General features: G+C 45.3%; 1 protein-coding gene across 5 annotated transcripts in view; it reads right to left on the bottom strand.

Annotated features, from left to right (window-relative positions):
• Positions 1–16837: 16837 nt before the first annotated feature.
• LOC119978108 (suppressor of tumorigenicity 7 protein homolog) overlaps positions 16838–26283 on the bottom strand; it is a 150675-nt gene continuing 141229 nt past the window's right edge. For 4 of the 5 annotated variants that reach the window (XM_038819502.1, XM_038819501.1, XM_038819500.1 and 1 more), the window contains one exon: positions 16838–17234. In XM_038819502.1, coding sequence (XP_038675430.1) covers positions 17198–17234 — 37 coding nt within the window. In that variant the 3' untranslated portion in view covers positions 16838–17197. The remainder of the gene's footprint in view (positions 17235–26283) is intronic. The other variant, XR_005463389.1, reaches the window with a different exon arrangement.

Raw genomic sequence — 26283 nt, 5'->3', positions numbered from 1 at the left:
AGAAGTCTATCCCTCCTATTTCAACTCCAATTTCACCTCGTTTGCACCAGGGTGGAAGGAGTTGAAACCTCCCCAACAAACCATCAATATGCAGCCCCTTTTCCATCCTTGATTTCCATCGCCCGGCCATGCCTTCAGTTAGCAAGAACTTAATTTCCTCCCTAAACCTCTTTGCCTCGCTACTTCCTTTAAGACGTTTCTTAAATCCTACATGTGTGACTGTGGTCTTCTGTGTCTCTGATAATGCTGCTGTGAAGCACCTGTGGATGTAGACATTACATTATATGGGGGTAGCACAGTGGGTTAGCCTTGTCGCCTCATGGCACCGAGGTCCCAGGTTCGATCCCAGCACTGGGTCACTGTCCGTGTGGAGTTTGCACATTCTCCCCGTGTTTGCGTGGGTTTCACCTGCCCCCCCCCCCCCCCCCCCCCCCCGACAACCCAAAGATGTGCAGGGTAGGTGGATTGGCTACGCTAAATTGCCCCTTAATTGGAAAAAATAAATTTTTTAGAACAGTACAGCACAGAACAGGCCCTTCGGCCCTCGATGTTGTGCCGAGCAATGATCACCCTACTCAAACCCACCCTATACCCGTAACCCAACAACCCCCCCTTTAACCTTTTTTTTTAGGACACTACGGGCAATTTAGCATGGCCAATCCACCTAACCCGCACATCTTTGGACTGTGGGAGGAAACCGGAGCACCCGGAGGAAACCCACGCACACACGGGGAGGACGTGCAGACTCCGCACAGACAGTGACCCAGCCGGGAATCGAACCTGGGACCCTGGAGCTGTGAAGCATTTATGCTAACCACCATGCTACCGTGCTCTAAATTTAAAAACTAAATAAATGCATCATATTGACTCACCGCATGCCCTGCCTCAGGTTCTCCTGAGCTTTTATACCAAGGGAACATGGGATGAAGCAGCATGGATGGTTAGTTTCACAGCACACATTAAAAGGCGATGAGGTTTCGGAGATACCAGACACTGGCTAATGATGCATACTACAACCAATTTTGTTCCAGAATTTTCCATCTTTTTACTCCTTTATTTATGATAAGGCCATGCTGAGAGGAACTGCATACTGTCAATGAGAATATGGAAAATGAGGAGGGAAATGGGCGGATAAACAGCAGATGCAGTTTAAGGTGTAATGCATTGTGAGAGGGAAGAAAGAATAAAGACTGGACATTCCCCACAAATGCAGGAGCAAATTTGAAATCATAACATTAACACTGAAATCCTTAAAAGCGAGTGGAGGGACAAAACCTTTGAAGGAGGCAAGTGGACTTATATTGAGAGAAATTGAATGCATAAAACAGAGAGATCATGATGCCCTAGTACAATTAATCCACATCTGGATTGGTTTTATAAGGCTTAACAGCTAAATAGAAGAACACAAATTAACTGATGGACAAATTAAAAGGGGCCACATTTAGAGAACAAACGGAGCACATCCCAAAAGGAAACGGAGACTTAAAACCCTTCAAACCAAAATATGAAATACAGTCCAACCCCTACGGTGCCCACCGAGCATGGAAGAGTCCACATCTGGATTTGTGTCTGAAATTCTCGAATGTTAGGAATGGGTTAACAGATCTTCTAATTAAATACTAATTAGATGTCAATTATCCAATAGAAGTCACTGATACATAAAGGGGTTAAAGGTGGCACTATTTGTTGGTGGAGATTTGTGTGTGAAGTTCGATCAAAGAAATAAAAGGTGTCTCGTGGAGAAGCAGAACTCTTGTCTCCTTTACAGCAACCCAGAAGCCTAACAGGGAACCTCCAACATAAAAGTGATTAATGCCTGAGAACACGGGATTAGCAGGATGTTACCATGTGTGAGGCTGTCAGAGGTATGAGGAAAGGTTAGCAGAAACTAATTCTCTCAAAAATGAGAAGACTGAAAGAGGGAGCGAGAGAAGAGAGAACTTGATTTTAAAATAACATTTCAAAACAATAAAATGAATTAACAGTAAAATGAATTACTTCTGCCGACAGGAAAAATGAAGGCGTGATCTTACTGAGAAGGTTAATTGTTAAATGTTTACTACTCTTTGTTTCAATTAGCAAAGCTTTGGGTCTGATGACTGTTTAGGGATGGACTGTTGCAGTGCCTGTGTGTTAACACTAGACTAGATCATCAAACTCCCCCAAGACACGGAGTCACTCACAGCTTTACGTGTGCGCTATTCATTCATCCAAAGAACCCTGGCAATAGGGACTCCTGCTGAAAGTGATCTGCTTAGTTGCAGCATCTCTGTCATAGCAGACGAGTGAAGCGTCCCAGCAAACTGGACCATACGTGGACGAGCCTTTCCAATAATAACCCTGCAGAACACTCCTGGAACTCACTCAATATACAAAAGCATTCAAGCCGCATATTATGGGGCTTTGTGGAAAAACTAAATGTGCACAACAGGCCAATTAATCACGGCAATGCTTTGACAAACTGACATCTGTCAAACACAACACTGGGAAAAAATACAGCATAAATATAGGGCAGTAAACAACTTCTAAATACAGGGGAGGGCAGTCCAAGTAGCTCACACTGGCTCAATGATGCAAGCCTTCAAAACATGAACAAACTAGCATTTATGTAACATCCCATCAGCTATCCAGTCAATTAATTATTGATGTACGGTCACTGCTCTTTGCAAATGCCGCAAATTTGTGCACAGCAAGCTCTCTCAAACAACACTGAGCTAAGTGACCAATGGGCCCATTTAAGCCCTATTGGTTGTGGTACGAATGCTGGCCAGGACATTGGGGCTTGCGACATCTCATCTAATATGTACGTGGAACAGGGAGACCGGGTTTTGGTTTAACATTACAGTACATCTAACAAACCAAGTAGGGAATTGAAATGTTTACCGCATCCTAGAAATGGAACTTGACAATGTAGCACTCTGTTACACTGATGTAATTGCCCAGATTACTTAATCCAGTAACACTCCTTGTTTCCTCTATCCTCTATTATAGCATTGACAGAAGAATGCAACTTTAAAAGGTTAACATGGTGACGCAGTGGTTAGCACTGCTTCCTCACAGCACTGAGAACCCAGGTTCGATCCCAGCCCCGATCACTGTCCGTGTGGAATTTGCATGTTCACCCAGTGTCTGCACAACCCAAAGATGTGCAGGGTAGGAGGATTGGCCACACTAAATTGCTCCTTAATTGGGGAAAAAAAATAATTGGGTATTCTAAATTTTTTAAAATGCTAACTTTAAAACATATCCCTCATTTCAATCAGGTCTGCTAGCTTAGTAACTGGGGTCTATTGCTTGAGCCATACACATAACACGACCGGGACCGGGTTTAAGCTCAGTTGGCTGGGCACCGGTTTGTGATGCAGAACAAGGCCATCAGCGCGGGTTCAATCCCTGTACCGGCTGAAGTTATTGATGAAGGACCCGCCTTCTCAACCTAGCCCCTTGCCTGTGAAATCACCACCAGTCAGCCCCCAACTCCCCCCACCACCACCCCCCCCCCAAATCTGGAACTGAACTATGTGAGTTTACTTGCTTATATAACAGAAATTTATTCATAATTAGCAGTTGATCTCAACTGAGCTGTTCCAAGTTCTCCTTGCTTAGGGAGCTGAAAATTCACGTGATCTTAATAATAATCTTTATTGTCATAAGTAGGCCTTACATTAACACTGCAATGAAGTTACTGTGAAAAGTCCCTCGTCGCCACACATCGGAGCCTGTTCGGGTACATTGAGGGAGAATTCAGAATGTCCAATTCATCAAACAGCACGTCTTTCGGGACTTGTGGGAGGAAACCGGAACATCCGGAGGAAACCCACGCAGTCACGGGGAGAACGTGCAGACTCCGCACAGACAGTGACCCAAGCCGGGAATCAAACCTGGGACCCTAGTGTGTGAAGCCGCAGTGCTAACCACTGTGCTACTGTGCCGTTGTTGTTGCTGAGTTAGAAGATTGAGGGTTCAAGCTACAATTTAAAGTGCGTGCAGAATTATCAGTGATCTTCGCTTTTTTGAAGGTCAAATCAAGACCCCTCTCTCGAATTAGATTAAAGATCACAACACTTATTGACAGAAAACCAGAACTTATCTCCAAAAATATGTTAAACACAAGGAGGTTGGTAGCCGATTTCAGGAGAGACTGGATGGAGACATAGGCAGATACATAACAGGTGAAATTTAATGCGAAGAGGTATGAAGTGATATATTTGGGAAGGATGAGGAGAGGCCAAATGGTTCAATTGTAAATGTGTAGCAACAGATAGGTGAGAGGTTCTGTGGGGGGAAAAAAAACTTCCTTTTCTTTGTTAATAAGGGAATATAATTTTGCTAAACCTATCCAAAGTACCCGTTAAGCCTCGGCTGAGGTATCATGCTCCATTTTCAACATCGGACAATCTTAGGATGTCAAGGCATTAGAAATAATGCAGAGGAGATCCTGCTCCTAATTCTTGGGAGTGCATATTAACAATGATCAGGAGTCAACCATTCAGCCCTTCAAACCTTTTAGTAAGACCATGGCAGATCCGACAGTAACTTCAAATCTGCACCCCCTCCTACCCTGATAACCTATTACTTCCTTGCTTACCAAGAATCTATCCACCTCTGCCTTAAAACTATTCAGACTCTGCTTCCATCAACTTTTCAGCAAGAGTTCCAAAGGCTCACGATTCTGAGTGAAAAAAACTTGGCCTCATCTCCATTTTTAATGGGCGACTCCGTATTTTTAAAGAGTGATCCCCTAGTTCTAGATTCTCCCACAAGAGGAAACGTCCTCACCACATATACCCTGTCAAGACCCCTCAGGATCTTGAGCGTGATTCTCCGCTCCCACGCCTGGTGGTAGAATCACGGGAGGGCCGCTCTGGGTACCCCCCGCAATTCTCCCACCCTCCCAAACTGCCGTGTCGCGTTTTGCGACACGCCACTCAGAGAATCGCGGGCCGCCGTTTTTCACAGCGGCTGCGATTCTCCGACCCGGATGGGCCGAGCGGCCTGCCGTTCCCGACCGGTTCACGGCAGCAGCAGCCACACCTAGTCGCTGCCGGCGTGAACATGGCACCGACAGCTGTTTTGTGGCTTGTGGGGGGCGGAGAGGAATGAGCACCACGACCGTGCTCGGGAGGGGACTGGCCCGCGATCAGTGCCCACCCTCTCCAATTTAATAAACCCTGCCATATTGTTGACCCAGGCCTCCACGCTTGGGGGCCTTGCATACTTCCACTGAAGAAAAATCCTCCGCCGGGCTACGAGGGACGCAAAGGCCAGAATGCCGGCCTCTTTCGCCTCCTGCACTCCCGGCTCCTCTGCAACCCCAAATATTGCGAGCCCCCAGCCCAATTTGACCCTGGATCCTACCACCCTCGACACCGTCCTTGCTACGCCCTTCCAAAATTCCCCCAGCGCTGGGCATGCCCAGAACATATGGGTATGGTTTGCTGGGCTGCCTGAGCACCTATTACGCCTGTCCTCGCTCCCAAAGAACCGGCTCATCCTTGTCCCGGTCATGTGAGCCCCATGCAGGACCTTAAACTGTATGAGGCTAAGCCTCACACAAGAAGAGGACACCCACCCATTCCTGGTATTAGTCTGGTAAATCTTCACTGAACTGCTGTCAAAGCATTTCTCCCCATGTCTGCGTGGGTTTCCTCCGAGTGCTTTGGTTTCCTCCCAGGGTCCATAGGTGTGCAGGTTAGGTAGATTGGCCATGCTAAATTGCCCCTCAGTGTCCATAGGGATAGGGTGAAGGTATAGGGTGATCTTTCCAAGGGTCGGTGCAGACTCGATGGGCCGAATGGCCTCCGTCTGCACTGTAAATTCTATGATCTTTCCTTAAATAAGGTGACAGATACTGTACCCAGTACTCCAGATGTGGTCTCACTAGTCCCCTATGCAACTGAAGCATAACCTCTCTACTTCTATTTTCAATTCCCCTCGCAAATAAACATTCTATTAGCTTCCCTATTTACTTGCTGCATTCTAGGCTTTTGTGATTTAGGCACTAGGGCACCCAGATCCCACTGCATCTCAGAGCTCTGCAATCTCTCACAATTTAGATAAGCTTTTTAAAAAAATTCTTTCCACCGAAATGGGCAATTTCACATTTTCCCACATTATACTCCATTTGCCAGATCTTTGCCCACTCATTTACCTATCTATATCTTTTTGTATCCTCCTTATGTCCTCTCTGGGGGTTGGTTAGCTAAGCTGTCTGGACATCTGGTTTGTGATGTGGAGTGACACCAACAGCAGGGGTTCAATTCCCCATACCGGTCAAAGTTATTCATAAAGGACCCGCCTCCTCCATCTTGCCCCTCGCCTGAGGTGTGGTGATCCTCAAGTTAAATCACCACCTGTCAGCTCTCTCCCAGAGGGGAGAGCAGCCCCTGGGACGGTGGCAACATTTATATGTCTCCTTCGCAACTTACTTTGCTATTTAAGTGTCACCAGCAAAATTGGCAGCCATCCTTCCTCCAAGTTATTTGAATCAATTCAAAACAGCTGAGGTTCCAGCCCTGATCCCTATGGCACACCACTCGTTACATCTTGTCAACCTGGAAAAGATCCATTTACGTCAACGAGATGGTTACACAGACCCCTGGAGGGTTAAGCAGGGTAGTTGGGGGGTGGTATTGGGGCAGAGAAGAGATGAGCTGACGGACAAAGTCTCATCCGAGAAGAATCAGGTGATGATGAGTGTCCCCTTGGTCCTCTGAGCATGCCAGACCCTTGCCGCCGCCTGTCTTCCATCATCAAGCTCCTCCTATGGGTTGTCCCCAGTGTTGCTATATTTATTTGGTTCTAAATATGGCGGTCAATATGGTCGCCTTCCTTAATCCTAATTATGTTTACACTTCGAGTCGCCAGGTGTCTCTCGATACCGCCACAAGGTTCAAACCCGAATACTGATCAAAGAACCAATGCACCAGTTAGTTAGTTCAAAGTCAATACTATTTATTTACACACACAGTAATATCTACTCATGCACAAAGTACTACAAACTAAACTATCTCTAATGCTAACGCCTATACTTAACTTCGGGTGCCCATCAGTCAGAGGAACAATGACTGTTGTTCGGATCTGAGGTCGTTGGGTTCGAAGTGGCACAGGAGAACAGGCAAGGTCATCCGTCTGATAGTGAGCGTTGACCTTGGACTTACTTGCTTCTGGTGCAGCTGGTGGACGGGTCTCTCCGCTTTGAGAGCCAAGTCCAAGAGAGCGATTCACTCTCAGGGCCTTCTTCTTATACCAAAAGGGGCTTTGCGTGCTTTTGGGCGGGCCTTGAACTTGGCCCCATTTAATTGGGCCTTATCTTGATCACTCGTATTGATCTTGACCAATAAAGGGGTGGGTGCTCCGATGGCTGGGCATGTCCTAGGTGGCCATTGGTCGTGCTTTGTTTGTGTCTTTCTGGCGCCGGGATGTCTGCAACAGTAACACCTCGTTACACCAGGTCTCCACACCACCATCATCAGCCAGGACCTCAGCGAATATACCTTATCCCCCAAGAGCCAACCCGCATCCTGGGGTGGTCAAGTGTCCCAGGATGTAGCTGTCATGTCATGGAAGCGTGCATACACATGCATGATCCTGAGGTGGCGGTCGCACACTAGTTGAATATTCAAGGAGTGTAACCCCTTCCTGCTAATGAAGCGCACTCCCTGGTGCACACAGGGAGACATAGAACATAGAACAGTACAGCACAGAACAGGCCCTTCGGCCCTCGATGTTGTGCCGAGCAATGATCACCCTACTTAAACCCACGTAACCCGTATACCCGTAACCCAACAATCCCCCCATTAACCTTACACTACGGGCAATTTAGCATGGCCAATCCACCTAACCCGCACATCTTTGGACTGTGGGAGGAAACCGGAGCACCCGGAGGAAACCCACGCACACACGGGGAGGACGTGCAGACTCCACACAGACAGTGACCCAGCCGGGAATCGAACCTGGGACCCTGGAGCTGTGAAGCATTGATGCTAACCACCATGCTACCGTGAGGCCCCATGCGTGCCATCGATAACCTCTTGGACCTGGGGCATCCCAGCGATGGTGGGGAATCCTGCAGCCCAGGTATCTTGGTGGGCCTTGCCCACATCCAAGTTGATAAAGTCTGATGCCCAGGCATACAGGGCATGTGGGCTGTAGCTTGTGATATGCCGCACAAGTCTCCGCTCGAGCCCCGGGATGATCTGGTTCATAGAAGTTCAGGGTTGCGGTGACCTTCACGGCCGCTGGCAGCAGGTGTCCTCCTCAATGGAGTGCCAAGTCCACTTTGTCTATGTTGAGACAGAGCCTCCTGTGATACATGCTGTTCATCATCTCCTCAAAAGACCAATGACACCTGTACACCTTGAGCCTGACACTGGCCTCCAACTCTGGGTACCTCTTCAGCCTGATTGGTGGCCGGGTCTTCAGTATGTGCGGCGGTTCCCTGTACATGGGGTGCCACTTCCAGCCCACATCAACACCGCTGTCTTCTCCAGCCTCTCGCTGTGTGCAATCCACTAGCACCATGAGGGCAGCCTCTGTGCGACTGGCATAGCCAGCAATATTGTTATATCTGCAAGAATTGGGGGAGACCGACTGACAATGAGTTAGGGCTTCCACCCCAGGACATTTACATCCCCCCCAGCCCCATATCTCCTACCTCTCTCAAAGTGCCATCCACTGAGTCAATTGTGCTGGAAAAACTCACTCTGCGCATTACCCCCGGCCGCAGCAGGAGCCACTAGCCCGCAGCTCAGGTTAACACACTGATCGAGCCACTTACCTATATGGTTGCGAGGATATCTCCAGTGCTGAAGCACAGTTCTTGAGTGCTTGATTGTTGGCTACCGTCTCTATGGTGCTGATGCTTCAAGAGTTCAGGCAAACTGTTGCGGCTTCAACGTTTGATTGAAATGCAATACAATAATCACCATCTGAGACATGACATGTGTACCCATGAGAAGCCACTTGAGAATAATTTGTTTATTAAACAGTCAATAGTAACAAAGATTTCAAAATCAACTGCGTAAAACTCCACGTACCACACTAACCATTAAACAAGGAAACATTGCCGTTCCATATTGGTGGAAATACAAGGCTATATCAGCTCATTTTCACAAAGAACACTATTACCCCTGGCAGGTTTCTCAACAGAAAAGGAGCATAAACCTGAGAATATGTGATGTCCGAGCTTTGTTGTAGAAATGATATCTCCATCAATGTGTGACTTGTTCCATGTATCAGTGCCATTCTCCATCCAGAATAAACAGCTGTGCAGACCCCTCCCACACAGCCCAATCTCACCAAATCTTGGCATCAACATATTCCACTCGCACTCAAGGTGCAGTTGGACATCCTTGACTTCCAGCGTGTTTAACCTGCGGTGATGTGCCAGTTGCTTGCAGCACTAACCACACCAGCATCAAAAGCATCAGCAATATGCAAAAGCATTTCTTTAACAGTGTCAGCAGGTTGCCCGTTTGGGTGAATGTCGTGCACGAGGTCTCGCAGCGTCTTCTTGCTTCAAACCCGATTGTCTTCTGGACTCAATCATACTCCTGAGCCCAATGTTCCAGGACCTAGGTATCTCTCAAAAGATTGTCCTTCTTTCTGGCCACAGCAACAGCAACCTCCAGGTATCTGCAGCCACCAGGAGGTGAAAACAGCAAACACAATCTGCAGCTCTGAAGTGCTCTCACAGCTAAAAGGCCAGTTCCTCATAAGCAATAGTCTTCAGCTGTGAAGTTAGTGGCTGCTTGAAGTCAAAGGGAGTTAAAGTGACCTTCAGCATACAACTGAGAGCTGGGTTTTGTCCTGGCAGTCTTTGGTAGGACAGGCAGGCAGCAGCTGTAGTTGTCCGTTATGCGTTTCCACAATATTTAAAGATGGCTTGAAGGCCTCACAGACGAGGCCCCTCACCGAGCCAAGGCTCGACCTCCAAGCTGCAGCACTTCAGCCCCCCCCAAACAAGCCCAATTCCCGAGGGATTCCCTCTCTAACCCCCGCCCACCCCAACCACTCACTAGGGCAACAGCTCCGTTGCCCTTGAGCAGCATGCTGGAAACTGAAAATGGCTGCTCATCTTCTCCCTTCATCAGCACCAGCTGCAGGTTTTTAGAAAGGAATGCTAAACAATGCCCGCATGATTTCCCGCTGGGGAGCCGGTTAGTTCCCAGCCGGCCATTGCATTAGACCTCAATCTCGCTAATGAGATAGAAATTAATGCAGATGAGGGTTAATGATATGCTCCTTATATTTGGGTATGATCCAGAACTCACCATCAGGAAGGGGCCGGTTAGATAGCAAACTGATGTCTGCCCAGCGCAAATCTCGATTATGGCCTTTCCACTATTGAACCAGTGCACTCAGATCCGCACTGGCACAACGCAGTGGTTAAATCATGCACATTGTTTTCATTGGTAGGAGAATGCAGAGGACAGATATAAGGTAATTGGCAAACAACAATTTATATAGCACCTTTAATGTAATGACCTGTCCCAAGATGCTTCAGAGGCACATTATAAAACAAAGACATTAAGCCACAAATAACCAAAGGTTATGCAGGTCAAATAACCAAAGGTTTGGTCAGGAGTGCCTTAAAAGGCAGAAATCAAGGTAGAGAGGTGTAAGCAGAATATACTAGAGCTTGGGGTCTGGATAACTGAAGGTACAGCAGCCAGTGCTGGAGCAACGGTGGTTGGACAGATGTTTCGGACAGTTGAGAGCTTTGGAGAGATTTCACAGATAGGGAGGGGTAAGACCATGGGGGGGGGGGGGGGGGGGGTATTTGAAAACAAGGGTGAGAAATTAAAATTTGAAGGAGCCAGAGATGAAATGAAGATAAATGTTTTTGCACAGGGAGTTGCTGTGATATGGAATACAATTTGAAAGGACAGTGGGACAGGTTCAACATTAACTTTCGGAAGGAAATTTGGTGACTACTCAAAAGGAAAATATGCAGAGCTGTGGAGGGAAATTATCAGCGGAATGGGACTAATTTGATAGTTCTATCAAAAAGCCAAAACTGATTCAATGGACCAAATGGTCACCTGTATTTATGCTCTATGATAGTAGAAAGAAAGCATGGGCTTTATCCTAATCCTCTGGCCATCATTTACCCCGCAACTGAATCAATACAAAGTAATCAATCTTTTCTATCAATGTTGAGATTAAAATAGTCTCCATGCTTGCCTACCTGGAAGCGGTGACTACCGTTCAAATTTAATTCAACATCTGCAAATCTCGGGATGGCCTGATGACACAACAGGCAGTCTATAAATCCAAACTCTCTTCTTTAACTCAAAAGTGCTATTTATGATGGGAGGAAAGAGGAATGATACCTTCGCTTCAACCCTAATGGCAGAATTTTCATAGAATCATAGAATTTACAGTCCAGGAGCCCATTCGGCCCATCGAATCTGCACCAGCCCTTGGAAAGAGCACTCCACTTAAGCCCATGCCTCCATCCTATCCCCATAAATCCACCTAACCTTTTTGGTCACTAAGGGCAATTTAGCTTGGCCAATCTACCTAACCTGCACATCATTGGACTGTGGGAGGAAACCGGGCCACCCGGAGGAAACCCAGGCTAACATGGGGAGAACGTACAGACTCCACACAAACAGGGACCCAAGCCGGGAATTGAATCTGGGACCCTGGAGCTGTGAAGCAACTGTGCTAACCACTGTGCAGCCATGCTGCATTATTTCTAGCAACATTTACAATTCCTTCCACCATGGCTGCACAGTGGCATCAGTGTCTATCACGTACAAGATGCAATTCAGCAACTCATCAAGGCTCCTTCAACAGAATCTCCTAAACTCGCAACACCACCACTTAAAAGGACAAGGGCCGAAGGCACATAGGAACACTGTCATCCCTATGTTCCCCTCCAAGCCACACACCATTGACTTTGAGATATATCCTTTACTACCACTGGGTCAAAATTCTGGAACCCCCTTCCCCAACAATACTGTGGGTGTACTTTCACCACACGGGCTGCAGTGGTTCAAGAAGGCAACTGAGTGCATCTTCTCAAGGGCAGTTAGGGATAAATGCTGGCCACGCCATCAAACGCCCACATCCTGAAAATGAATGTGAAAGCCGCGGCAAATCACCCTTGGACACAGAGTGGATAGCTTAGCAAATAGCATGCAGTGCAAAAGAAGATTTAAATCCTCTGCTGCCTCTCTTGAAAGCACTTAATATTTAGTGAACATTTAAATAAATTATTCCACTCCCTGATGTGCAAGCTCAAGGAGAATTTTTCTGTTTGGCCTGTTGTGCTTTTGAGATAAGTATGTGGTTTGGAGCACAGTCGATCAGCGGCTGTAAATGAACGGTACATTATGAAGACCCAAAGGATATAATTTATCTCCCACAAGTGAACTGACCGGATAACTCATGATCACTCAAGTTGTGAGAGAGTTACAGTTGGAGCCACGAGGAATATAAATCACATCCCAGGGGCCTTCATAATGCATTCTATTTTGCCATATTAATTTTTTAACATCTGTTATATAGATGATTACGTTTACTGGAACTCTCTATTGCTTAGCAAATTGGTTCCAGTGCAGTTACAAGTGAGTACCGACCAGTATGATTCTCCTGCAGTGACAGTATTGATTGGTCTGATTCCTTTGTTCTGGGATTACTGATTGGTCTATGATTCATTCCCTTGGATTGGGAGTATTGATTAGTCCAGAGCAGCACAAACAGCCAGAGTATAGCAATTGCACGATGAGGAGCTAGGCAACTGCATGTACAACGTGAATGATATTGTACCTCGCTGAACTGCAAAGTATCCAGGAGTATATCTACAAGGCCTTGTGGGTCATCATTTCAGAATTACTCCAAGTGCCGTGCATATGATGAAGCAGATGGTGTGGCTGTAAAGATAGCATGGAATGGAAGGTTTTAGTTCTACAGACGAGACAGACCAAGTAAATCAGATGCACCAGCAAAGACAGTAAATGAAACTGTCCAGAAAGGGCGCACACAGCAGAAATGGTAAGAGGGAAATAAAGAGTATTAGAGGTTGAAAAGGTCTTGAAGCTAGACATTATGATACAGAATAGAAGCAACTGATGCAGCAAATAAATGTGCCATGGACAAGGATATGATTAAGATAATAGTGACAAAACAATCACATGTGGAAATGGGAGTCCTCAATGTTCTATATTTCAATGCTAGGAGCCTTAGGAATAAAATGGAAGATCAAGAGGCCTCTCCCAGAGATGGATATGATGATATAGACATCAGAGAACCAGTTCAATACCATTTGGGTAAATCAAGTATCACAGACCATGCAGAAAAACAGATTATTTCAAAACTTGGTAGAAACTAACTGGGGTGAGAACTTGATTGTAAGAAAAGGTGGTCCAGGTTTAAATGAACTTTGGCCGGGAAGAAGGCATTTGACAAGAAGGAAATTGAACATCTGTTATAGGGCACCAGGTCAAGAAAAAGGGGTTGGATCAAGAACATTAATGAAGGGCGAACAGATGCTATGGACTTCAATTTAACGGGAATAGACTGGACAATCTACAGGCTGCAATAAACATTAAAACATAATCCTGGACACAATATTGAATTGTTAAATGTGGCAATTGGTCAATCAGTTTGGTTAAATTTGCAGATGTTTATGTTTCTGAATCCAAATCATCAATGCAAAGGATTAATCGCTGGGGCATTCAGCGCCTTCTGACACTCTCTGTGTTGTACCTTTCACTCAAATTTCTTATCCGTTCCTGTCTGACTAAAAGGTGTAAAGGGTAGGTGTAGACGCGCAGTTTCCTTCCCAAATGTAAGGAAAGGTTTTAATTGGTAAAAGAAAAATACATGTCAGGCAATCTAAGGAAATCCATCAGAAAGTGGAGCGTCATCCCACATTAATTTCCAGATAATTTGTATTGGCGATGTTGACTGAAGGATACGTATTAGCCCAAGACATTGGGAAGTTTGCCTGTGTTTCCTTTCAAATAGTACTGTCAGATCTATCTCCCTACGATAAGGAAAACGAGTTCCACGAGACTGAGGCTAAACTAATGTGGCAGGGAAGAAAGGAGAGCAGAGGATGCAACTACGACGAGGTAAGATATAGATGCTCAGGTAAGTGAGGTAGAAAAGTAAAAAAACAGGACCAGGTGTGAAAATGTCCAAAACATTTGCAGACCAAGCTGGATGCATGTTAATTTAAATATATGAGGACATGGATGTTCAGCTTAGATGTCTTGTGCTCAAGTCTCTGGAGTGTGGATTTGAACCAACAACCTCTGATTCCGATGGAAGAGCGCTACCAAATGAGCCACTGCTGAAAGCACACGGTGAGTTCCTGGCATTCATTGCTTAGAAAGGGGGGGGGGGGGGGGAAATGTTGAACGGAAGAGCCTGAATATGTTGACGGGGTGAGCATTTGCGCCACTGCCAGGCAGATTTGGAAGCAAAGCAGAACTTGGGGCAGGGTTCACAGTCTATTTTACAGAATAGTGTAAATTTTAGCAGTCTTTGCAAACTGCAACAACTACAATCTATTTGAAGTCTGATAAAAGCAGGATTATTTCTCCAGCAAAATCGGATTTGTATCATATGAATTATAGATGTAAAGTTAATCCCAGTCATTTACAACATACATTTGACCACCGGTATTACTGAAAAGAGATATGTTGCTGAAGCTTTTTGGTTTGAATTCATTGGGGCAAATGCAAGAATGTCAAATTTTCAAATGATCACATGAAATGAAAATCGCTTATTGTCACGAGTAGGCTTCAATGAAGTTACTGTGAAAAGCCCCTAGTCGCCACATTCCGGCGCCTGTCCGGGGAGGCTGGTACGGGAATCAAATTACACCTAAAAAAGGAAAGGATGCTGATTGGTTGGCAAGTTGACTGATTGGCCTAGGCACTGCCATGGAGAAAGCAACAGGGAACTATCACTCCCCAAACGCCTGGGTAATTCAAAAAAGGTGCAAGGCTTGAACATATCCCATTTGTTTGCAGAGAATGGGTCACTACATATGAATGCATGTCACTTCAATAAAGTGTAAACAGACCACGTTACGGGTTCCATTTAAATAGGTTGTTAGTGTTGCTATTAGCACACTTAGAATTGTTCAGCAAGTGCTGCCCACTTATTGAGTCACATCGAACATTAAGCATTTTAATTTAAAAACATCTAGTAAACATAGAACAGTACAGCACAGAACAGGCCCTTCAGCCCTCGATGTTGTGCCGAGCAATGATCACCCTACTCAAACCCACGCATCCACCCTATACCCGTAACCCAACAACCCCCCCTTTAACCTTACTTTCTAGGACACTACGGGCAATTTAGCATAGCCAATCCACCTAACCCGCACATCTTTGGGCTGTGGGAGGAAACCGGAGCACCCGGAGGAAACCCACACACACACGGGGAGGACGTGCAGACTCCGCACAGACAGTGACCCAGCCGGGAACCGAACCTGGGACCCTGGAGCTGTGAAGCATTTATGCTAACCACCATGCTGCCCTTCGTCATCTCTGATCCAAGGCCAACAATCCCAGCTTCTCTAGTCTCTTGAGATGAGATCCTCACCCCATGTACCATGTCTGTAACAAACACTCAGGCACTAGGAAGCAAATTTTAATACCCCCGCAAGGACAGGTTGGATTGGGAATAAAAATTAAAATATGGAAACACAACTACTTCCAGTTTTAACAGGGACAGGTAAAAACCCATTTTTAGGTCAGCCACTGGAACCCTTTAAGGAAATTGCATGCTTCCATTTGAACTCAAGTTTTATTTTTAGTACCTGTAGTTGCAAGTGGCAAGATGGATCCATGAGTCAAGTGCCTTCATTACACTGCATGCGGGTAAGAGGAACAGGAGTTCATCCACTAACCCACAGAGTTTAAACACCCCACTATGTTCCGCCTCTCTCACACGTCCAATTCTCTCTGACCCCCTTCCCACCATGTTGGACTTGGCTGCTACTTGTATACCGGCTGCTTCCCAGCCCGATGGACAGCTAGCCAATCAACTTGCCTCTCGACCAGGAAATCTGATGAGAACATTTAAAACAGGTCCTTAATTCAGGAAAACCATTCAATCTTTTCCCGACTCAAGAGCTCTGGGAATCTTAAATATATGAAGACAAGAACCTGTAAAAGCAATGAATGTGGATGAGCATCAGAAAGAGAAAGCAGGGTTTTTCCAATGTTTTCCGGGAGTGTTCGAGTACTGTAGCCTACAACTCACAGGATGCATTTGTTCAAATCACAGTCAGATATAACCGACACAGGGGGCAACTGCAAATCTTTATCAGCAGAGTCAGGCTGATCCTTGTAAAATCTGGAAAGGCTTGGGGTTTGAAGAGGTGCTTGAAAAGTAGTCTCATCGTAGAATCCATCAGCACAAGAAGACGACATTCAGCTATCTAAATTCGTCCCACTCCTCTCCTCTTTCTCCAGAAAATTGCAATTTTTTCCCCTTCAAGTATTTCACCCATCTCCTATTGGAAGTTGGATGAACTTCCACTGCCCTTTTAGCGAGGTATATAAAACTGTTCAAGGCATGGAACATTAAATGAACAAGAGAAGGCTAATTTTAGGACACGTGTCAGGAAATTCTTCTTTACACAATCAACAACTAACATACAAAATAAGTTTCTAGATAGAGTAGCAGAGGTGAAGTTATCAAAATCACTTGAGAAACAATTGAGCACCAATATCGAGGGACAGTTTGAATTTTCTGATAAATAAGTTGAGATGAATTGAATGGCCTTCTGCATTCCGTGATTCTCTGAGCGAGTGCAGCACAAGTTAGCGAACAGAAATAAAATGGGGTTCATCTACACAAAGAATGCACAAAATGTAACTTTATTTTTTTTTCCCTTTTGATTTTTTTGTCTGTTTCCCCATTTGGCCAAGAGAAACTGAAATAAACTCTTCTCTTAGTTCTTTGTTACAAGGTTTAAAGCACCCAGACTTGGCAGAAGTGACAGTGTCTACGACTTGCAGTAGTAGTGTTCTCCTCGGCACTTCCCTCCCTCGTCTCAATAGCCTGGGCAGTGTTTTGTTGTACACTGACAGGTCCAGGAAAGGGAGGGGGGGTGGAAGGGAAGGAGAGAGAGTGTTGGATCTGTTTTCTGTGAACCATTTGTGTCAGATTCGGGTCAGCAGGTGCCAGAAGCTGGAGGGTAAGACACTCTCAATCTTCTCCATCACAAAGTTGAAGGGTGCAAAGAGCGTGCTGAAGAACTGCAAGACATTAAACAGTAAGGAAGTGAGAGTCAGAGACACGTCTTTTGATTGAGTAACATACAGGAGCAGCATTACAAACGCAAAGGCACGCCCACCAAACCTTCAAGGGAAATGCCTTGCTGTATTTTTAAAAACTATTTGACTCCCGTTTTGTCGACTGTCACTGCCTGCACTGCTCTGGAATGAACTGATGAGAGAATTAGAATACTGTAAAAAAGAACTGTAACAATTGTTTTTGATACTGGCAGACGAATGTTAACAGGGCATTATTGTTATGTTTCTTTGCAAAGTAGTAAACAAAATCATTTAAAATATTATCCTTTTTTTTCCCAGATTGTGAAAATAGTTGTTATTTAAGGACTGATAACTAATCTGCGCAATATCTATCCTTTTTTTCACAAATACGTCCACCACAGAAGGCTTAAATGATTCCAAGATTGTGTGGATTCCACAATGGGAGACGGTAGAACTGTACACTTCTATATGAATGTATTTACTGTATCTTGTGAGCTACAGATGAAAATACAATCAGTCTTTCTCGCAGCTCACATTTTAGATTATACGACGCATGCACATCGGATTGGGCAGGTGGTCTTTTTAGAACCCAGCTGTTTTGCTAGAAGGAAATTTATCTTCTTTGAAATACTCAATACCCACCATTAACAGACAGCTCAAGGTTAGCTATTGTCCATGGTGCCAGCACTAGTTCAGTTGGTAGCACTTTCGCCCGAGTCAGCAGGCTATGGATTCTGATCTTGCTCTAAAGACCTTGGCACATAATCAAGGCTGATGTTCCCACTGAGGGAGTGCTGAACATTTACCTGGGAAAATAAATGTCCCCAAAAGTTTTACTCGAAGGAACGGTTCGGACCTGTGGTGGGAAACCTGCAGCCTGGGGGCTGCATCAGGGTTCAGAGTGCGACCCCAAGACTTGTTGTTCACTGTTGTCCATGCGCAGGGCTGCGAGATTCCACTGGTGTCCATCCACATAGATTTCCTACTGGTGTGACTAAAATGAGAGGTCACAAAGCAAGGTGGGTTGCTGATTGCACTCACACAACACTGAATGTGAGAGCTGTGGGCTCCCTCTGTGTCCAATCTGAGCACAGATATTTATTTTGCGTTTGCCATGTGGTTTCTGACAGCTCTATAAATATATGAATGATTAAGCATTTTCTGCAACTTATTTATTCAAGGTGTCACGGTCAGTCAACATGCTCAATTTAAACCTTGTGGCCCACTGAGATGAGGGAGGGTCACTCATGCGGCCCACTCACTAGCTTAAATTGCCCATCACTGGTGCAGACTATTCCACTGCTCAAGGCTAACACTAACAACAGCCACTCCTGATTCATACATAGGATTGGCAACTGAAGGGCAGCACGGTGGCGCAGTGGTTAGCATTGCTGTCTCAAGGCGCTGAAGTCCCAGGTTCGATCCCGGCTCTGGGTCACTGTTCGTGTGGAGTTTGCACATTCTCCCCGTGTTTGCGTGGGTTTCACCCCCACAACCCAAAGATGTGGAAGGTAGATGGATTGAACACGCTAAATTGCCCCTTAATTGGAAAAAAATAATTGGGTACTTGAAATTTATTTTTAAAAAGGATTGGCAAATGACCCCATGTTTTGTTGCACATGTCTCAGTTCTTCTCATGTGTTAACAGCTTCAAGTCTGAACGCTTAGTGAAGTTTTCTACATTCTTTGTTATTTCAATCTGACACTCATAACCTTGACTTAAAAAAATCTAAAACAGGCTGACTGCACACAATGTATAGCACTGAATCAGGCCATTTGACCCAGCTCATCTGTGGTATTAATACTTTGTGTGAGTCGCCTGCCTCATCTCAGCCTTTCAGCATATCTTTCTATTCCCATTTCTCTCATGTACCCGTCTAGTTTCCTTTTTCAAAAGCATCTAAGTTATTTCCTTTAACCGTTTCCTGTGAGAGGGTTCTACATTCTAACCATTCTCCAGGTAATGATATTTCTCCTTTCCCTATTGGATTTATTAGCAACTATCTTGTACTTCTGGAACACACCATTGTAAATGTTGGTTGCAAATGGACACCATTGAAAGGAGTCCAGGATCAGAATGCAAAACCAGAAAGTAGAACTAAATGGTTTCACCGATAAACACTAAAATCATTTATCAAAGTATCCCAAACGGGGCAGCACGGAGGCGCAGTGGTTAGCACTGCTGCCTCATGGCACCGAGGTCCCAGGTTCGATCCCGGCTATGGGTCACTGTCTGTGTGGAGTTTGCACATTCTCCCAGTGTTTGAGTGGGTTTTGCTCCTACAACCCAAAAGATGTGCAGGGTAGGTGGATTGGCCACGCTAAATTGCCCCTTAATTAGAAAAAATGTATTGGGTTCTCTAAATTTCTATTAAAATAAAGTGCCAAACTCCAACGTACACACTCATTGGAATTCAATAAGCTTCAGCAGTGTAGCTAGTTTTAAACAGGTGAGGTACATGACAGCAATTTTTTTTAAACCAACATATCTGGGCTCAAATGGGGAGGAAACTCCAGCTGCAGATATCTAGATGGTCTGGACTTTGGCGTAGAGAGCATGATCCTGAAATTAGTTCTGTTAAACAGCCAGCAGATTGTTAAAGATTTCAGGGAGAGACATGTGAATACATGCAGAGTACATGAATAGGTGCAGAGGTCGACCGCACAACCTTGTTGACCCTGTTCCACCATTCAACATGATCTTGTTCTTGGGGTTCAACTTCATTTTCCTGCCTGCTCTCCAGGTCGCTTTGTTCTGAGACCCCAAATATCTGTCTATCCCAGCCTTAAATGGATTAAATGATGGGGCGTGCACAACTACCTGGGACGGAGAATTCCAAAGATTCACCACGCTGAAGCAATTTCCTCACCTCAGTTCTAAACGACCAGGCCCTTATCCAGAGACTGTGTGCAACATTCCCCGACAAGTGGAAACAATCTCTCAGCGCCCCCCTTCCACCGAGCCCCCTCAGAATTTTGTAGGTTTCAATGAGATTACCATATTGCTTTTTCTTTTAAACACCAGGTAACACAAACCCAATTTACTCAGCTTTTCATGTTAGGCCAACTCCCTCATCCTGGGGACCAATTTAGCGAATAAATATGAAATTCTACTATATAGGAGGAAAATCATGAATGGGAACATATACATGATGGGAAAATGCTAAAAGGGCTGCCTGTAGATGAACAATGCAGCCCGGGGACTCAAATGCAATATCATTGTCCACCTCATAAACTCCGAGTTACTGGTCATGGTTTTGTGGTCGATCCTCAGGCCACATCTTCGACAGCACGTTTGGGAGGTATTTCCAGGAGGTGGGATTGGTCCTTGGGACTCCAGATCACTGCCATTCCCTTCTCAGGCTACTTTTCAGGGCCTTTTAGGGGCTGGTTTAGCACAGTGGGCTAAACAGCTGGCTTGCAATGCAGAACAAGGCCAGCAGCGCGGGTTCAATTTCCGAACCGGCCTCCCCGAACAGACACTGGAATGTGGCGACTGGGGGCTTTTCACAGTAACTTCATTGAAGCCTACTTGTGTCAATAAGCAATTATTATTATTATTGCAGGGAATGCTTTGCTATGAAGAGTGGCTGACATAGAGGTCAATGCATCTTTTAAAGAAAATACGGATAAATATTTCTAATTTTGGATTGCACTACTTGTATGAAAATATTTAACTAGAAACAATGGCAATTTCATTCATTCGGTTGAAACACAAGTAACAGTTTTATTCGAGGCCATTATCTTCTGACCCTGGTGCAATGCGAATCACATAGTGACGTGCAATCCGTCAGTTTAAGCTAAATTAACTTCCTCGTCCTGGTATTGACTCCTTGCCCGTCTTGAGAACTTTGCAGCTGAACATCAATGTTGAATAAATTTGACATCCACTCACATAATCGAACTTCAGACATATCATAAAGTGGTGAAAGTGAAACATTACAGTCCAGACCCACCTGACCCATATCAATGTACAACAGAGGCGGCCTTTTGGCCCACTGTGTCTGTACTGTTCTTTGAAAGAGCTATCCAAATAGTCCATTCCCTTGTTCTTTCCCCATAGCTCTGCAAGTTTGTTTTCTTGTTCTAAGTATTTGTCTAATTCCCTCTTGAAAGTTTTCTTTAAAATCTGCTTCAACCAGCCAATGCCACATCGTAACAACTCACTGTGTAAAATAAATTCTCATTACCTTCCTCCCCAGCCGACCCTGTATTTTTTGCAATCATCTTAAATCTGTGCCTTCTTGGTCTCCAACCCTTTTGATAGTGGAAACAGTTTCTTTCTACTCTATGCATCAGCAGATTATATCTTCGCTTAACCACCTCTATTCGGAGGAGGACAATTCCAGTTTCTCTGGTCTCTTCACATAGCTGAAGATCCTCATCCCTGGTTTAATTGTGTTACAGCTCTTCTGCACCCTCTCTATGCCGAGGCGCGATCCCCAGAATTAGGCCCAATTCTCCAGCTGGGAAGCGATTTGCAAAGGTTCAGCATCTCTCCCTTTGTGGTTTTTCATTCAAAATCACCAGAGATATGAAAAGTCCTGAAGATTTCGACTGCTAAATGGAATCTGCAGCAGGAGTTTTGCTCCAATTTAAAAATAGCTTTCAGATTTTAATAGGGTAAAACATCACTGTGCGGTGTCTACATAATTAAAAATGTTAATTAAATAAGTGTTAGTAAAAACCAGGTACTACGTAAGAGTTTAGTAAGTTTAGTGTAGAAAATAAATTTATGGCCCCTAGTTTTGGACTTGCCACAAGTGGAAATATAAGGTGATTACTAATAAATCCAATAGGGAACTCAGGAGAAACATCTTTACCCAGAGAGTGATAAGACTGTGGAATCTGTTACCACAAAATGTAGTTCACATATGTGTATTAAGAGGACGCCAGATAAATATAAGGGAGAAAGGAATCGAAGGATAGGTTGATATTTTGAGATATATAAGGGGGGGAGGAGACTCATGTGGAGGGGTGGCACAGTGGTGAGCACTGCTGCCTCACAGCGCCAGAAACCCAGGTTCAATTTTGGTCTCGGGTGACTTGTGTGGCGTTTGAAGACACGTGCTCCCTGTGTCTTCCTCCAGGTGCTCTGATTTCCTCCCACAGTCCAGAGATGTGCATGTTAGGTGGATCGGCCACGCTAAATTGCGCCTTAATGTCCAGTGATATGGGGCTTAGGTTATGGGGTGGACACTCGCAAATAGGCAGAGTGCTCATTCGAAGGGCCGAATGGCCTCCTTCTGCACTATAGGGATTCTATGGTAAACCAGTGGTCTGTTCCTTGATAAAAATTCAAACCATACCCACATTCTGCTCCGTTACCATGAACACTTTCTTCCACATCTGTAACATCTCTTCCATCAGTGACCAACAAAACTCCAGTCTATTCCAAGGCTCAATGTCCCCAACACACTTCTAGTGTATAGGTCCAACTTATATCAAGTCCTCATCTGCATAAATCCAGTATTGCCGTCCTCTGGTCTCTTGAAGCTCCAGCTGCATCACCTACGCCACAGTGAACAGACTTCAAAATTCTCAGCTTTTCTCTCAATCTCTCTTTACCTTTGTGGCTTCCTCCTGCTTTATGTTCCCATATACATTCGCTGTCTCTCAGTCTCGCCACTGATGGCTGCTCGTCGACTCCTGCCCCTGCCGAGACCCCTTTTGTCCTGCCATTTCTCTCTCTGCTTTCAACCCACTATAAACTTTGAATAACTTCTATCCTCACCGTTAACTCTCCATATATCTTCCTACCTTCGCCTCCCCGCCCCACACTACCAAGAAAGACCACCTTCAAAAGCCCTTCTGCATTAAAGAGGAAAAGCAGCAACATACTTGTTCATGTTGGTGTATTATGTTCAAGAGTGAGATTCTTTGCTTAATGACGCTGTGGTATTACCTTTTGACAACCGACGACACAACTGTTAATGAAACACTTTTGTTCTCATCCCAACAAAACAGTATCTCTGCTGCCTTCACGATACGGCACGGAGTGGTTTGTTACACTTGGTCTCAACAGCCTTTTCCCAGAATATTACTTCCTAACACCTGCCCTGAATACCATCGCCCACAAGGTCACTGACACAGCACAGGACAAGGCCATCCAGCCCCATTGTGCTCTTGCTATCTCTCCAAATTGTTCCTTATACCACTGCACACAGAAGTTAGTGCTTACAGCTGAGATTTATAACTCTTGAAGACTAGAAATAAAACTCATGCTTGCCAGGTGGAATGTTTCACTCATTTAAAACAAAAAGACAATAAATAGACATAGGACTTATAAGTGGAACAATATTACTAACTATCATTGTAATTTTCCCAAAGGGATGGAAATCATATTTATAAAAAACAGATGGGCTTATTTAAACCAGTTCCTGTGTTCATCTGCTGACTTGCCAGCCCTGACTGTCTGTTCACACAGAGTATTCTTTCCACTGATACACACTCTCACTTTTAGCAAAACCTAATCTCTTTTGATTCAGTATGAAAAAGGCCCCTGTGTTTTCCCATTAATCAGACAAGGCCTCGACCCAAACCGTGGAGAGACACAGAAGCAAAGTGAGCAGCATTGTTCTCCTCCCCCCCCCCCCCCCCCCAACAGAACAGACTGGTGCATGGATCTGGTTCCTGCGCCCGAGGCTGCTCTGGTTAGTTTCACACTGGCTAAGAAGTGGAGTCAGCACATTCAAGAGAGTTTGATTCCTCCCCCCAACCCGCTTTCTTTGGATTGTGGGATTCGGCCACTAACTACAACCCTGGCCAATCCCCCTTGTGAAGAGGAAATTTATTACAGAATTACCAGCAGTAACACATACACTGTCCCTCTGCCTTATTTCACCACCCAGTGCCAAAGGCAGCACAGTAGCACAAGTGGCTATCACTGTGCATTCACAGCACCAGGGTCCCAGGTTTGATTCCCCGCTGGGTCCGTCTGTACGTTCTGCACGTTCTACCCGTGTCTGCGTGTGTTTCCTCCGGGTGCTCCGGTTTCCTCCTACAGTCCAAAGATGTGCAGGTTAGCTGGATTGGCCATGATAAATTGCCCTTAGTGACCAAAAAGGTTAGATGGGGTTATTGGGTTACGGAGATAGGGTGGAAGTGAGGGCTTAAGTGGGTCGGTGCAGACTCGATGGGCTGAATGGCTTCCTTCTGCACTGTATTTTCTTTTTTTTAAATAAACATTTAAATGGAGGCTCATTACCTCCACCTCCCTATCTTCCGGGGGCATCATTAACACATTTAACAACCTTCTTACATTGGCCACCAACTGCCTACCCGTAACACACCCTGTCTGGTCCTCCCCAATAACGTCCGGAACACAATCCTCAATACTGGAGGATAAAAGTTTGGCCAGCAGTTTGGCGTCCAAATTCAACAGGGATATCGGCCTGGAGGACCTACACAGCTCCGGGTTCTTGTCCCGCTTCAGAATCAGCTAAATCATGGCCTGTGACATTGTTGGGGGCAGCACCCCTCTTTCCCCGCCTCATTGAACATCCTCATCAACACCGGCCCCAATATCCCAGAGAAGGTTTTATAAACCTCCACTAGATGCCCGTCCGGCCCCAGGGCTTTACCCGCCTGCATGGCCTTCAGATCCTCCACTATCTCTTCCAACCCGATCAGGGCCCCCCAGCCCTTCTACCAGCTCCCCGTCCACCTTTGGGAAATTCAGCCCCCCCCCCCCAAGAAGTGCCTCATCCCCTCCGGCCCAGTAGGGGGTTCCGACCTATACAGCCCACTGTAGAAATCCCTAAACACCTTATTCACCCCTGCTGAATCTCCAATCAGGTTCCCATCTCCGTCATTTACTTTCCCTATCTCCCTGGCTGCCTCCCTCTTTCTAAGCTGCTGTGCAAGCATTCTACTTCCCTTGCAGGGGAAATATGGACAATGGCCAGTGTCTTCATGCAGCACTCAGCTGAGATCAAGCACTCACATTGGGGATTGTAGGAACATACGAGAGCCATTTTTGCCACTTCTTTGAAAATAATGCCATGGGACCTTTCACATCCACTTTAGAGAGCAAACGGTGCTTCGGTTAAATCTTAATCTAATCTTTCCATCAACAGTGCAGTGCTTCCTCAGCAACCGTACTGGAGAGTCAGCCTAGATTATGCGCTCAAATCTCTGGAGTGGGACTTTAATCCACAACCTTCTGATTCAGAAGTGAGAAGGCTACCCAACAAGCTACAGCTGATGTATACTCGAGAAGTAAAGGAAATATACCATCATACGACAAAAATAGAACAGACAGCAGAAAAACAGGCCGTTGAGCCCAAGCAGTACAATGTGACATTTAGGCTCCATACGTCTGTCCTGTATCTATCTCCCCTCAATTTAAAGCTATGTCCTCTCGTTTGTATTCACTGTGCTGAGTAGTATTGTTTAAGGGGTAATTGGAAGCTATTTTTAAGAGTTCTTAGCCTCCTCCTGTCATTCTTCATCTAAATCTATCAGAACCCTTTTTTCTCTTTATGGTATGCTTAGCCATCTCAATTGTTGCTGCATGCAGGGCCTTCAAGGCCGTTCAGTGTTCTACATTCACATGACCAGATGTGTGAAGAAATTATTTTCTGAACTGAATTTTGACTGGCTGTATTCTAAAACTGAAGGTGTTCACGGTTTCTTTACTGTAGAACAGCCACTCCTCATCTACTCTCTTTACCTCCTTCATTAGTATTACAGTGTGAGCTTGCACCCTTCTACACTGTGGCACTGTTGCATCACCCTAATGCGCTGCCGTTTCACTGATACAAGAAGGTCATTTTGTTGATGAATTCAGGCAAAACATGTCCAAGTTAGCTCACTGGCTTTGTGACTGCTAATTGTGTGGACAATGCGGGTCTTTTTTCAAAGTTTCCTGGGGGAATTTTGATAAACAGTAAATCCTACATTGCAGCCATAATCAAACTTCGCAAAGCAGCTCTGTGGCTGTGAAGTGCAGTGGAGTTCCCCATATGTCTCGGCCAACATTTAACCCTTAAACATGAACAAAAATACCCCAAATTCCGCCTGTGGGGTC

This window comes from Scyliorhinus canicula, chromosome 15 (assembly GCF_902713615.1).
Source record: "Scyliorhinus canicula chromosome 15, sScyCan1.1, whole genome shotgun sequence".
Lineage (NCBI taxonomy): Eukaryota > Metazoa > Chordata > Chondrichthyes > Carcharhiniformes > Scyliorhinidae > Scyliorhinus > Scyliorhinus canicula.
This window is presented reverse-complemented; position numbering and strand designations above follow the sequence as displayed.